A 14,882-nucleotide genomic window follows, 5' to 3' on the forward strand; every position below is an offset into this window, starting at 1 on the left:
GGAAGCAGAATAAGAGAGGCTGGGCCACACAGGTGCCCTAGACTTAAAAGGCCACAAAGCAAGGGAGTCTCCACCCCCTGCCCTGCTCTCTGGGGCTCTGAGCTGCCTGCTCTTGCTCGGAGAGGGATTTCTGTTGCTTAGTGCTATATTTTCATTTCTCTGGCGCCAAAGAACATCTGCATCTAGAGTTATAAGGTGAAACTTATTTACAGGTGCAATGTCTTGCCCACCGAAATCAGATGACTTGGTTTTCTTTGTGAATGGGAGGAAGGTAAGTGTTGGGTGATACTACTGTGGCTTGCAGAGACTACTAGCTTGAGGGGAATTCTTGTCCAGTCAGGGACAAGAAGCCAGGGGTGAAGAACCCATACTAATTTGGCCTCTTCCCCACTCAGCCAAGACTCGGCTTCTGAGAATATGGGGAGGTGGTAAAGCGTTAGGGTTAATCACATATGCCTTGGCATCAAGCAGTCTTGTTCCAATCCAGCTCTTGCATTTACTGTATGTCTTTATGCAAGTTACTTCACCTCCCTGAGCCTCAGACTACCTAGCTCTAGAATCTACTTCCTAAAAAGATTAAAAGAGAAATGCTCCTTTTATTGACTAGGAACCCCCTTTTCCCTTAAAAAGCACTTAGCACTGGGCCTGATATACTGGAAGCACTGTATCTAGTAACATATCTTGATCCTCAAACTCAGGATGACCAGAAATAGAGCTTCCTTTGTTTTTATCAACTTAATTTTTCTGTTGAGACTCCATTAATCAGAATTAGTCGAAATGTAATTGCAGTCAATTTTCAATCCATCCCCTCTTTCCCAGGTTGTAACTAAGTTCTAGGGGGAACATATGTGACAAGAAGAGGGGCTCTTCCAGTGTCACTTTCTCCTAGCATCCTCTCTTTGGTTCTCACCACTAGTCCACACAGGCCACTGGCTGACCCTCAGTGCCCTCTGCCAGGCCCACTCTGCTCATGAGCCTCAGTCTCTCCCTCAAAGGAACCAGTATGTAGTTCCCAAGGCATATGGCTTCTTTGGCATCTTTACACCTCCTGTAAGGCCCCTTGGCTACCCGATCCCACAAACCTAACTGGGATTTTTCCATGTCCACCCTCCCACCCCAAGAAAGGAAATAGAACAGAGAGCATCTAAGTTCTCATCATGTCCCTTGTAACTCTGTCTCCTGTCTCTAGTCTCCACAGCCAGCAGCCACCATACATTCTTCCAAACCTGCTTTCCAGAGCTGAGTCCTAACTCATTTGTTCCACTGGCCTAGACTTTAGAGGCTTCTTCCTCTATTTTCTGTTCCAAGCCCCTTCTGAGTCACGAGCCCAGAGTTATTCTTTGGAATCTACAGAAATTCATATTTTTCTTCTGGGGAGAAAGGAAGAACCTAATATGAATAGCTCACTGTTTCTTCCTTTCCTCTGGTGCAACAGAATGGCTAAGGTGTTTGCAGGAAACTCAAAGGTAAAGTCAAAGGAAATATTACAAAATGAGGAAATGGGAAAGAAGCACCAGAGATGATCCCTCCAGGCTTCTGAGTGATAATCCCCCACTTGTCAAGGAAAGGGAGGGAGGAATTCTAGTGCTCCACCAGAGGCACCCTGGGTCCTGAGCTTGGACAACAAGTCTCACCATCAGCCTCTCTGCGTGAAGGGACTAGCACACTCAGAGATCCCTTGAGGATGACAGCAACTCTCCCCACCTCCCCTTTCTGCTTCCAACTCTTGAGATCCCTCATGTTATCAAATGTAGTCCCTGCTGGAGGTGTTTCAGAGGTGCCAGATGAGAAACCCTTCCTATCCAGACTTCTTCCTTCTAGGACCCTTCATTGTAAACACACACACACACACACACACACACACACACACACACCATCCAAGTCTCTCCCCAATTTAAAATATTCCAAGAGTAAAAAAGACTGAGTTGGAAATTCCACAAAAACAAATGGTGGAGCAAAACATGAAGAATACAGCTCCCAGGGGTGGCTTACCCAGGGGTGGCTCCCCACTCTAATCACATATAAAAACATTGTTGTGCCACTTTCTTGGTGAGTCTCCAGCTCTGTAATGTATGTGAAATTCGTTTGCCTTTACAACAACAAAACAAAAACAAAAAGGCAATGAAAGTATTATGCCCTGGTCCCTAAATCATTAGCAGACCATTGCAGACATTCCACTGGGTCACCAATTTGATCCCCATAATAACCTCTTTTCTATTTCCAATGCAGGTGATAGAGAGGAATGCGGACCCAGAAGTCACTCTGCTGAACTTTCTACGAAAGAACTGGACCCTTTTGATCAAAGTCTGGGCAGTGTCTATGTTTGCCTTAAAACTCTAGGCCTGCTGTGATTGTGAAAACTAATCTACCCTCTCCATCCCCAGTCAGCCCCACTGGCCCTTCTCTCTTTGCTTTTGGCAATGGTTTTAAGGATATTAAGTTAATTGGGCTATTTGGAGAGGATGAAGTTTCCCCAGAGCTTCTTATATCTCGATTTAATAGCAATGAAATGGAAGCTAAGCTCTTTACTTCAGCACTAATTATTCCTTTAAGGGCTTTCCAAATTCCCAGGAGGGTGGTTATATAATAGAGATTTGTGTTGCATGTACCATGCCCCGGAGGGAAACCACATTCTCCAGATTCAGGAAGAGCATGTGTCATAGGAAAGGATTGCCTTTCCCTATATCCATTTTCTTATGGCAGATGTTCCCTACCATTTTATATTCTGAAATTTAGATCTTCATAACGACAACCATTTTCATTGGTAGGTTTAATATATCTCTCAGAGAAACCAAAAAGTAAATAAAGAAATGGAAGAAATTATAAATTGGTGGAGCCAACCCATGGACAAGTTTTGTTTAAAAGCCCACATGGTTTTTAATTAGTTGTCGATGTTTGAAAATGAGGAAATCTCATATTTTAGAAAATCAACATTTCTCAGTTTCTCATGAAAAATGAGCAAATAGTCATTTGTGTGTGGGTAGCAATCTAGCCGACTGGAGTAGGGACTGTCTAGAAAGGGGCACAAGCTCTCCAGTTACACTCCAGCTTATTCCACTCATTGACATGTCCTCTCTGATAAACATCTGAGGTTATGACTTAATTTAGGTGAACAAGCCCTATGGCTTAAAAAAAAAAAAGTCAGTGATTCTGAAATCTTTGTAGCCAGTCTAGTGAATTATATCCAATCTCATAAACTGGGTGGAAATGGACCACAATTAGGGAGAAGGATGACTAAATAGAGAGGCACAGAGACTGAGCCTGGATTTGAGCTTGGACTCAGAACAAGGGAAAGCAGAGGGACACTCCAGGTGGGATCTGAAGGTAAGGATGGGAGTTTTCTTCAAAGGCTCACTCATTTGTTTTCAAATGCAATACAAATGGACAAAACTAGCAATTCATTGAACTGCTAAAAATAAGATCTTCTCTTCCAGTTACATGATTGGAACCCAGAATACCTATAATGAAATAGGACTTTTCAAAGGAATTTTACAGCCATCATCCTACAAGATGTATATGATAAGCCTATGAATATAAAGTAACTATTACTTTTCCCTCTTTGCAAGTGAGAAAATGGGCAGGGAAAGGTTAATATGTTCAGTATCACACAGCTAATAAGATCTAGAGTGGCCTGAGAGCTGGAGGCAGGCGAATGACTTCTCAGACCTGTCCTTCACCCCCCAAAGACCTCCCTCACTAGCAACACCTGAGGGAGGTGGCTATAATGGGGGTAACATATCCATGTGGCATCTTTTCCTTGACCACCCCCTTCTAGTACGCCTCACAGGAACCAAGTATGCCTGTGGAAGAGGAGGCTGCGGTGCCTGTACTGTGATGGTGTCCAAGCATGACCCAGTGTCTGCGAAGATAAGGTATCCTACCCAGAAGCTCAGAGGCCAGAAGTGGCCTTTTTTTCTTTGCCAGGCTTGTATTCTCATCCCAGAGCAGAAGATCCCTAAGATCTTGTGATTCTAACCCTTTCTAGATCCTCAACCCCTCTGAAAATCTGATAAAAGCTCTGAGCCCCCTACTCAGAAGGTACATAAACTAATTATATTTTGCACACACTTTCAGGAAGATTACAGACATCCTAAGGCCCATCTATGCATCCCAGGTTAAGAAACCCCAATTTAGGCAAATCATTCATTTTACAGATGAAGAAACTGAAGCTTAAAGAGATGAAATGACTTGTTCAAAGTCATACAAGGTTGTAGATCAAGGACTTGAACCCACATTTTCTGGCTCTGAAGATAATGCCTCTTCTGCTGGGCTGGACCAACCCTGCAGAGCAGAGACCTGGCTCATGGTTGCATCCTTTAATTAAGAGCTGGATTCCAGGATTTGGGCTGCTCCCAGATCCACTAGCCCCAAAAAATCAAGAAATGGTCTCAGAACACACTCCATTCCACTGTTGAATGACCTTATCCAAAGAGTTTTAAATTAACAAGCAAAAGAAAAAAAAAATCTCAAATGTAGACATAAAAGACATAAGTATGCCTTTAATTTGTTATGGGGTCAATAGCCTAATGAATACTAGTTGAGGTCCAATTATACTCCTGGTAACTTGAATCCACTCCCATTGTGTCCAGGGCCAAGTAAATCTGTTCTGGACTTAGAAAGTTTTTCTGAGGAGCACCTGGGTGGCTTAGTCAGTTGAGTGTCTCACTCTTGATTTTGGCTCAGGTTACGATTTCATGGTTATGGGATCGAGCCCCAAGTCAGGCTCCTAGATGAGCATGGAACCTGCTTGGGATTCCCTCTCTCTCTTTCTCTCTCTGCTTTTCCCTATCTCTCTCTCTCTCTCTCTCTCTCTCTCTCTCTCTCTCTCTCTTTCTCTCTCCTTCCCTCTCTCCCTCTCTTTCAAAATAAATAAATGTTAAAAAGTTTTTTTTAATTTTTCTGAAGTTCAGAATGCCCAAGTTCCCTCTAAGAATCCCCAATTCTTACAGATAGTACAGGGTCAGCAGAGAGGATTCTAAACTCATCCTCCCTGTCTCCCCTTCAGTTCCCCATCCCTGAGGCTGAATGATAGGCTTGGTTTTTTGTTTTCTTTTGTTTTTTTTTTTTTTTTGATGTCCTTCTTGCTTCCCAAAAGGGAAGAACTGTGTTACACTCCTTGATTTTCCTTTTATTCCTCATATGAAGACACTTCTCCATTACTGCATGTCTGGTGCCCATCTGCTCTCTGTATGGGGCTGCTGTCACCACTGTAGAAGGTATTGGAAGTATCAACACCAGGCTTCACCCTGTGCAGGTAAGATCACGTTGTAATTTTCTCATTCTTAACTTTTTCTTTTTAACCAACACGGTGTTGACTGTGCTGCCTGGAGCTTCTAGGTTGTGATCAGGTAAGTAGAAGCTTTGGATGCATATTGATCAAGATAATAACATCTAAGTGATTTAAAGAAAGCTGGAAATCCATCCACATTTTATTAGATGATCATCTTTTTTCTTACTTTTTCCACTTGAATGATAAGCAGGATTATCAAAACATTGATTAATAACTATGTGACTATAGGCTGGAATAAATATTGTACAAAAGATATTATTCATAGGCTAAAATGTCAGAGGCAAACAAGATAAAACCCAGGATTATTCCCTGTGGCATAGGAGGTCTTAGGAGTAAAATTAGAACCAAGGCTGACTATACCAGACCACAAACACAATCATTTTTTTAAGTTTGTTTATTTATTTTGAGAGAGAGTAAGAGCACATAGGGGAGGGACAGAAAGAGAGGGAGAGAGAGAATCCCAAGCAGACTTGTGTCCCAATCCTGACAGGGGCTTGATCCAAATGAACCATGAGATCATGACCTGAGCTGAAATCAAGAGTTGAACACTTAACCAACTGAGACACCCAGGGGCCCCTCTCCAAATTTTACTTGAAGCTGGGACACAGAGGCTGGTTTTAAGAGAACTGTCACATGCATTGGCAGAAAACACACTGACTCCTCTGTCATTGTCACAAAGAATGGAGACAAAGAATTGGAAAATCATAGGTCCAGATCCACCAATACTACAAGTCCTTCCAGGCAGGAGGAGCCCAGAGGGTCTCTGGGTTTCAAAACATGAGAATCAATTCCAGGAAAGGTCAACAAAGGCAAAGGACCCAGCAGAATTTACTAGACTATCTAGGGAGATCAGAGAGGATTACACTCTGAAATCTAGATCAGGGCTTCCCAAATTTTAATGTGTAAAGAATCATCTGGGAACTTGTTAAAAATACAGATTCTGAGTCAGGAAGTTTGGAGCAGAGGCCTGAGGTTTTGCACTTCCTGCAAGCTCCCAGGTGGAACAAACACCACTGGTCCATAGTCTACACTTTAAATAGCAAGCATCTAGGACACAGACCAAAACCTTGGATCTTTGAAAGTAGAACTCCTTTTGAGCCAACACAAAAGAACTTAAAGAAGTAAAGTGAGGTCAACAGTAAATAGTCTCCAAAGTAATCAAAAAGAGGCAGCTCCATGGTCAGAATTAAGCTGGGCAAAATGTAGAGGTGTTCAAGAAAATTGTTTTTGAAACTTAAATATACTTTCCTTGTAATTACTGATTTCTGGAGAATTCTCACTCTAGGAATGGAAGCTGCACACTGCTAATTCCCAGTTAGAAGTATCTGAGCATCTGAGCTTGAGAGATGATTGTGACGATAGAATATGGCTTCCGAGTCACTTCCACCAGAGCAGCATAGGAAAGGGGACGCTGGCCATCTCTGGGCAAGAGGAGGAGTGCACTGCTTAGGGACTGGGTTTGACCGTGATAAGAGAGGTACCAGGTGTGGACCTCGGTGAGGGGTGCTGACAGCAGAAAGCCTGTGACCATGCATGTGTCCTTCTAGGAGAGGATCGCCAGGAGCCACGGCACCCAGTGTGGATTCTGCACCCCTGGGATGGTGATGTCCATGTACACACTGCTTAGGAACCACCTACAGCCTTCAGAGGAGCAGCTCATGGAAGCCCTGGGGGGTAGGTCTGACATGGAAAAAACCCACCACCTGCCTCAGGCCAGGTGGGAAACATGCCCCAGGCTCTTCCAGCCCTCTCACAAGTCATCCCAGCCCTGCTCAGGGAACCCCCTGGTTGTTTCTAAAGTATCTACAACTCACCCAAGAGCAGGGAAGAATGGCAGAGCACTTGTTGGAGAGGTCTGCATGGAACACACTGTGTGTGGATCACACACCCATATTGACACCTCAGTTCTCTATCCAGTGACTTATTTGTCTGCCTTCATTAGGGCTGCCAAAACAAAGTACCACCAACTAGGTGCATTAAAACAACAGGAATTTATTCTTTCAAAGTTCTAGAGGCTACAAGTCTGAAAACAAGGTGTCAGCAGGATTGTGCTCCCTCTGAAAGCTCTAGGGGAAGGTTTTTCCTTGCCTCTTCTTTGCTTCTGGTGTTTGACAGCCATCCTGGTATTCCTTGACTTACAGATGCATCACAGTCTAGTCCCTGCCTCTGTCTTCTCATGGCCTTCTCCCCTGTGTGTCTGTGTCCAAATTTTCTTTTATAATGACCCCTGTCACTAGATTAGGACCCATCCTTTATTTATATATATATATATATATATATATATATATATATATATATATATGAAATTTATTGTCAAATTGGTTTCCATACAACACCCAGTGCTTATCCCAACAGGTGCCCTCCTCAACGCCCATCACCCACTTTCCCCTCCCTCCCACCCCCCATCAACCCTCATTTTATTCTCAGTTTTTAAGAGTCTCATGGTTTGCCTCCTTCCCTCTCTGTAACTTTTTCCCTCTCCCCCTCCCCCATGGTCTTCTGTTAAGTTTCTCAGGATCCACTAAGAGTGAAAACATATGGTATCTGTCTTTCTCTGTATGACTTATTTCACTTAGCATAACACTCTCCAGTTCCATCCATGTTGCTACAAATGGCCAGATTTCATTCTTTCTCATTGCCAAGCAGTATTCCATTGTATATATAAACCACAATTTCTTTATCCATTCGTCAATTGATGGACACTTAGGCTCTTTCCATAAATTGGCTCTATGCATCAGCACTCCTGTATCACTTGGGTAAATTCCTAGCAGTGCTATTGCTAAGTCATAGGGTAGATCTATTTTAAATTTTTTGAGGAACCTCCATGCTGTTTTCCAGAGCGGCTGCACTAGTTTGCATTCCCACCAACAGTGCAAGAGGGTTCCCGTTTCTCCACATCCTTTCCAGCATCTATAGTCTCCTGATTTGTTCATTTTAGCCACTCTGACTGGCATGAGGTGGTATCTGAGTGTGGTTTTGATTTGTATTTCCCTGATGAGGAGTGACGTTGAACATCTTTTCATGTGCCTGTTGGCCATCCGGATGTCTTCTTTACAGAAGCGTCTATTCATGTTTTCTGCCCATTTCTTCCCTGGATTATTTGGTTTTTGGGTGTGGAGTTTGGTGAGTTCTTTATAGATTTTGGATACTAGCCCTTTGTCCGATATGTCATTTGCAAATATGTTTTCCCATTCTATTGGTTGCCTTTTAGTTTTGTTGATTGTTTCCTTTGCAATGCAGAAGTTTTTTTTATCTTGATGCAGTCCCAATAGTTCATTTTTGCTTTTAAATCCCTTGCCTTTGGAGATGTGTCAAGTAAGAAATTACTGCAGCTGAGGTCAGAGAGGTTTTTTCCTGCTTTCTCCTCTAGGGTTTTGATGTTTTCCTGTCTCACATTCAGATCCTTTATCCATTTTGAGTTTATTTTTGTGAATAGTGCAAGAAAGTGGTCTAGTTTCATTCTTCTGCATGTTGCTGTCCAGTTCTCCCAGCACCATTTGTTAAAGAGACTGTCTTTTTTCCATTGGGTATTCTTTCCTGTTTTGTCAAAGATTAGTTAGCCATACTTTTGTGGGTCCAATTCTGGAGTCTCTATTCCATTCCATTGGTTTATGTGTCTGTTTTGTGCCAATACCATGCTGTCTTGAAGATTACAGCTTTGTAGTAGAGGCTAAAGTCTGGGATTGTGATGCCTCCCGCTTTGGTCTTCTTCAATATTACTTTGGCTATTCGGGGTCTTTTGTGGTTCCATACAAATTTTAGGAGTGCTTGTTCTAGCTTCAAGAAGAATGCTGGTGCAATTTTGATTGGGATTGCATTGAATGTGTAGATTGCTTTGGGTAGTATTGACATTTTAACAATATTTATTCTTCCAATCCATGAGTACAGAATATTTTTCTGTTTCTTTGTATCTTCTTCAACTTCCTTCATAAGCTTTCTATAGTTTTCAGCATACAGGTCTTTTACATCTTTGGTTAGGTTTATTCCTAGGTATTTTATGATTCTTGGTGCAATTGTAAATGGGATCAGTTTCTTTATTTGTCTTTCTGTTGCTTTGTTATTAGTGTATAAGAATGCAACCAATTTCTGTACATTAATTTTGTATCCTGCGACTTTGCTGAATTCATGTATCAGTTCTAGCAGACTTTTGGTGGAGTCTATTGGGTTTTCCATGTGTAATGTAATGTCATCTGCAAAAAGTGAAAGCTTGACTTCATCTTTACCAATTTTGATGGGTTAGAGCGCATCCTAATCCAGTATGACCTCAATTTAACTTGAGTATATCTGCAGAGGTCCTATTTCCAAATAAGGTCACATTCACATGTTCCAGATGTTAGAACCTCAACATATCTTTTTGGGGGGACACATCAACCCATAATAGAGCCCTTCACATATTGAAAGGATGCTTTAGAATTTGCAATGCATTTAAGTTACTAAAGAAAAGTACATATTGATCAATAAGCATCATTTTCAGGTGTCAACAATTCCCTAAACAAGTCATCTGTTAAATGTATAGATTCTTAGGGGGAGCACAGACACACTCCCTAATCTGCCATTTGCTGGCAGTTGCTTCCTTTACTCTTCCTTTACTCTTTTTGTCCCATTATAGAAAATCATATAGTACATTAGAAATGGCCTACATTTTCTTGTTTTAGGATCCCCTGTATCTTACACAGATACATGTTGAATGAATGAATAAACTAATAGATGGATGCAGGTGAGCTCACCAGACAGACAATCATCTTTAGGGCAGAGAATAAAACTAGAATTGAAGTAGTGGGAAGGTTCATATTCTAAGAAGAGAAAAAGGATTGAATAGTCTGGCAGATATTTAAACACTCTAAAAAAAAAACCCTAAGTCAGTTTTAATTTTCCAATGAAAACAGTTAAAATAAAGCCTACTGATAAGCATGCTTCTTCTCTGATTAGGTAATCTATGCCGCTGTACTGGGTATCGGCCAATTCTCGAAAGTGGAAGGACCTTCTGTGTGGTGAGTAGGTGACATCCTACAGAGCAAGAATGACAGGGAGAGCTGGTCAAGCCTGGGAATACAGGGGTTGAGTTGTTTAGATCATCTAAACAGACTATAAGGGAGACCAAGTGAGTTTGTTCTAACTGACTCACAAGAATTTTAGCTATTTGTTAAGGACAGGGTGAAAGTTATACCACATTTGATGTTCCACAACCCACCACAGAGGGAGGTCAGGTGATCTAACCAGGCATCCAGATATCTTCTACGAATAGTTAAACAAGGCATCAGGCAGGACATGTAAGAGGGCTCCAGCAAACCCAAAGAGACAAGCAAAGGTATGAAATTTGCTTTGGGGAGACAAGGTTAGTTCCAAGAGCCCAGATTGGCTAGGAAAGTGTGAGCAAGTAAAGAAGCCGAATATGTAGAGTAGAATCCAAAATTCACCCCAAGTGCAAGAGCACAGGAAGTTTCCTTTACAAAAGATACTTCACTGAGTATCAAGATCAAATAAGAAATCATGGGCAAAGCATGTAGCAAAGTCATGGGGGGCAGTTAGTTGCTACTGTTATTGAGGATGCTGTTGAGGCAGGATGGAATTGGGCAGTACTGCCCTTATACCCAAGCAAGAGGGATTCCACATTTGGGAGGGCCCCTTGCTGGTCCTCCTCCAGCCATTCTCAGGAAGCAATGGAGCCAAGGGGACTTGTTCAGTTGGACCCTTCACACCCTTTTCTAGACCATGCTCCAGATATGGTCTCGACCCCATTCCTCGGCCTGACACCAGTCTCTTCCTGAACCCATCTTCCTAGAGCAGATCATAACAGCCAGCACATACACCCCTAGGTCAAAGGGTAGCCAACAACTGGTTGTTTCTGGAGGGTGTGGACAGAGCTGGGGCATTCAGGCCAGGATGCTCACACAGGTGTTTGAGTCCCCTCAGTACAGAAGGGTGGGAAAAGGAGGGCAGTAGGCCAAGGCCAGAGTGTCCATTTATACTCTTGCACTAGATCCACAAATAGTAGGGGTGGGCCTAGAAGTGGACCAGCAGGCTTGTCCCTTTTCCCAGAGCCAGGCAGGTCCCCGGTATGTGCATGTCCCAGACTTTTTTATTTCTTTAATTTAATTTATTTTTTTAATTTACATCCAAATTAGTAAACATGTCCCAGACTTATAATGCCACATGGGGGAGCCAAAGCTGAAGAGCTGAGAAATAAATGAATGCTTACAAACCCATCAAACTGCTGGTGTAAGTGAAACACTTGTGAAATATGAATAAAGGAAGTTAAAGGAAACTGCTCTCCCTCTGGAGTATGGATGTTATTCACTTTCCCAGGCATAGACTCTGGGGATAAAGGCAAAAATGTGGTTGGACACCCACCCTGTAGCCAACTGGCTACAGGGTGTTTAATGGGTGAAAGAAACTGGGCCCCAGTGGGAATACCCAAGACTCCTCTCTACCAGGCCAAGAAAAGACTGACTATTTTCTGTTGTCATTGATTCATGGCCCATTGTGGGCACTCTCAGAGCTCTAACTAAGAGAGGAAGCTCTGGTCACTGGGCCCAGCTGGTTTTGCTTCTTAGACAGAGTTAGGAAGATGGTGGCAGCCTGAGGCATTTGGGGGAGAGAACTGGGATATCTGGAAGAAAGTATTTTCCTAGATACTGAGGAAAAATTATTTAAGGTAGAAGACACAAGAGGTAAGTTTGGAGGAAACGGGAAATGAAGGAACCAGTAAATGGAAACCTGCTTTAAAGTAAAGTCAGCAATTGTCCATTCATTCCCAGTCAGTCCCATGCAGATCCCAAAGGTATGGAAGACCTAATTCCAAAATAGTTTTTTTTTTCATATTTTTTTCTTTTCTTTTTCTTTTGTTTTAAACGTTCTTATATAAATGATAACACTCAGTATTGTTGAATCGTATATATACTAGAGAATGGATAAATCATCATTGCCCCAAAAGGCATCATATCAATTAATTCTACTACTAGGAATTCACCTATAAAAAAATTCAGAGATGTATACATAGCTGTCCATGTAATGAACAGAAATGTTCATTATGTTATTTACAGTTATACAATGTAGGAAAAAATCTAAGTGTATAACACTTTGCTGTATAATGATACAGCAAAAGATTCACAACACAAATGAATAAATAAACATATAAATGGGGGTGCCTGGGTGGCTTAGTCAGTTGAGCATCTGATTCTTGATTTCAGCTCAGGTCATGATCCCAGGGTTGTGGTATCAAGCCCCAAGTTAGGCTCCGCACTGAACATAGCGCCTGCTTAAGATCCTCTCTCTCCCTCCCTCTGCCCCTCCCCCTGCCTCAAATTAAAAAAAAAAAATAATAATAATAATAAAAAGTTTTTCATCTCAAGGCATTTTACTGTCCTAGGAGTCAACTGACTGTCAAAAGAAAAGAACAGGAAAATGCTGCTCGGATCTGGGAGGAAATGATTCTTCCTCACTCAGCAGGGAAAGTGACGTGAGTCTCTGTCTGTTGTGTCCTCTCTGGGAGTATTGCTAAATATTGGCCTAGTGTTACTGTGCTTGTGAGTTTTGATGGTCATTCTCTGTATCACGTTCAAATCTCCAAAGCACATGCACTAATCAATCACTTTTCATTTGGGAACCCAGTAATGAGGTGATTGAAAATCAGGCTCTGATTTTGCCCTTCAGTCTCTGAAAGAATCAAACAATAAAACATAAACCTACTCAGACAAGAGCAAACAGACCTGCCCCAACTATGATGAGTCCCATCCTTGGGTGGAAAAGGGTTTTTGTGACTGACCTGACTCAGGCAGAGCTGTCCTCTATCACTGTGTCCCCCTTTGTAGAGAGAGGGCACTGCAACCTCAGCAGGAGAGCCTGTCCCAAGTCACATGGTGAGTTCATGATTAGCACAGCTGGGAAGTCCAGCCTGAAATACTGCAGTCTCTGGCTTTGCTCTCTGAGAGATACTAGTTTTCAGAAGACCCTGCTAAGTTCTTACAGGAATTACTTACAGAAGTTAGAATAAGGATAAAATAGAGTCTGCTCCCTGTAGACAAGGAAATATGAGAGAACAGAGTTATCCTTAGATGAAACTGAGCCCATCATCCCCCTGCTGTACCTATTTCTATCCTGCACACCTACCTAGTTCCCATTCTTGACCTCCCACTGCCACCTCATTTTGGTCTGAAGAAGGTGTGCAATGGAATAGAGGGTTTTTGCCAAAGAAGGCCGGCTGTACCCCCCACAACCACTTCACAGAGGACCAGTGCACCTCAGAGAGCTCAATACATTTTAAAGTCTGATTCTCGATTTTGTGGCCCAGGAAGTCAATCTGGGCAATGATTGGGCTCTGGGGACCACCTGATTTACTTTAACCAAACTCGAAGAACATGATATTTAAACTGGAGTGTGCCCTAATATACATTTACAGAAACGCAATCCTAAAATGGATCTTATGGTCACTGAGCCGCATGCTTTTTCCTTTTGGGAAAACACACACAGAAAGCACATTATAATGAGGTTGCTTGGTGAGCATGGATGCAGAGCAATTGGATAATCTTAAGGGTAATATCACAGAATATCCCTCTCTTCCACCAGGGTAGACCAGCTGGATGGCAGATGTCTGTCCCATGACTCTCCCTTCTCTTAAATCTATGTTAATATCTTCCATTACTAAGTCCTGGCCTAACACCTGGTTAGAGAAACTTTAATTCCTCAGACCTGATTCATTATGTTTGTGATTCAAAATGTTTTACATTTTCATTCTCACACACTATCTTATTTCTAGGTTTTAGAGATGTATCACATTATTGCCCCCTCTTCAGGAATGTTTTCTAGGAATAAGTGTTTCCAAAGCTAAAGCAGATCTCTTCCAGACAACATTAGAGTTTGGGTAACTTTTCACTGTGCTTTAGGTATCCTTATTGGTAAAAGTGGAAATGATAGTTTACTTTATTTCTAAAATTGTTGCAAGGACTAAACAAATTATTAAAATACATAAAAGCGCTTGGAATGTAACACCCTGTAAATGTTACCTATTATTATTAAAATTAGTGGGGGCAGTGTTTATGCCTAGGCATGTATGTCTAGAGTCATTTTTATTTAAACTTCAGGACTTCTCAGAACCTTTAGCATTTTGAATCCTGACTTGACAGGTGACAGAACAATGGCTGGGGCACAGTGGAGATGAGGTCCCAAACTTATTAACCTCTGATAGTTTCTTATAGATTGCCTTGGTGTTTCACAGGGTACTCTTTAAACTACTTCAGAGAATACTCTTTGCCCTAGTATCATATCAGTGGTAGAGTATTTCTCTTACAATAAGATTTTATTTAAAACATTTATTTGGTTTGGGGCACCTGGCCGGCTCAGTTGGTATAGCATGCAACTCTTGATCTCAGGGTTGTGAGTTCAAACTCCACATTGAGTGTAGAGATTATTTAAAAATAAAAATCTTTTTTTTAAATGTTTATTTTTGAGAGAGAGAGACAGAACATGAGCAGGGGAGGGGCAGAGAGAGAGGTGGAGACACAGAATCTGAAACAGGCTCCAGGCTCCAAGCTCTCAACAGAGTCCAACGCAGGGCTTGAACCCACAAACCACGAGATCATGACCTGAGCTGAAG

General features: G+C 42.1%; 1 protein-coding gene across 1 annotated transcript in view; it reads left to right on the top strand.

Moving 5' to 3' along the window:
* Positions 1-110: 110 nt before the first annotated feature.
* Positions 111-14,882, top strand: part of LOC121030893 (aldehyde oxidase 2) — an 86,857-nt gene continuing 72,085 nt past the window's right edge. The window contains exons 1-7 of the mRNA XM_040475799.1: positions 111-271; positions 2,230-2,287; positions 3,776-3,872; positions 5,146-5,254; positions 6,838-6,964; positions 10,220-10,281; positions 12,660-12,749. Coding sequence (XP_040331733.1) covers positions 218-271; positions 2,230-2,287; positions 3,776-3,872; positions 5,146-5,254; positions 6,838-6,964; positions 10,220-10,281; positions 12,660-12,749 — 597 coding nt within the window. The 5' untranslated portion in view covers positions 111-217. The remainder of the gene's footprint in view (positions 272-2,229; positions 2,288-3,775; positions 3,873-5,145; positions 5,255-6,837; positions 6,965-10,219; positions 10,282-12,659; positions 12,750-14,882) is intronic.

This window comes from Herpailurus yagouaroundi, unplaced genomic scaffold (assembly GCF_014898765.1).
Source record: "Herpailurus yagouaroundi ecotype Mexico unplaced genomic scaffold, PumYag 140, whole genome shotgun sequence".
In the NCBI taxonomy this organism is placed as follows: domain Eukaryota; kingdom Metazoa; phylum Chordata; class Mammalia; order Carnivora; family Felidae; genus Herpailurus; species Herpailurus yagouaroundi.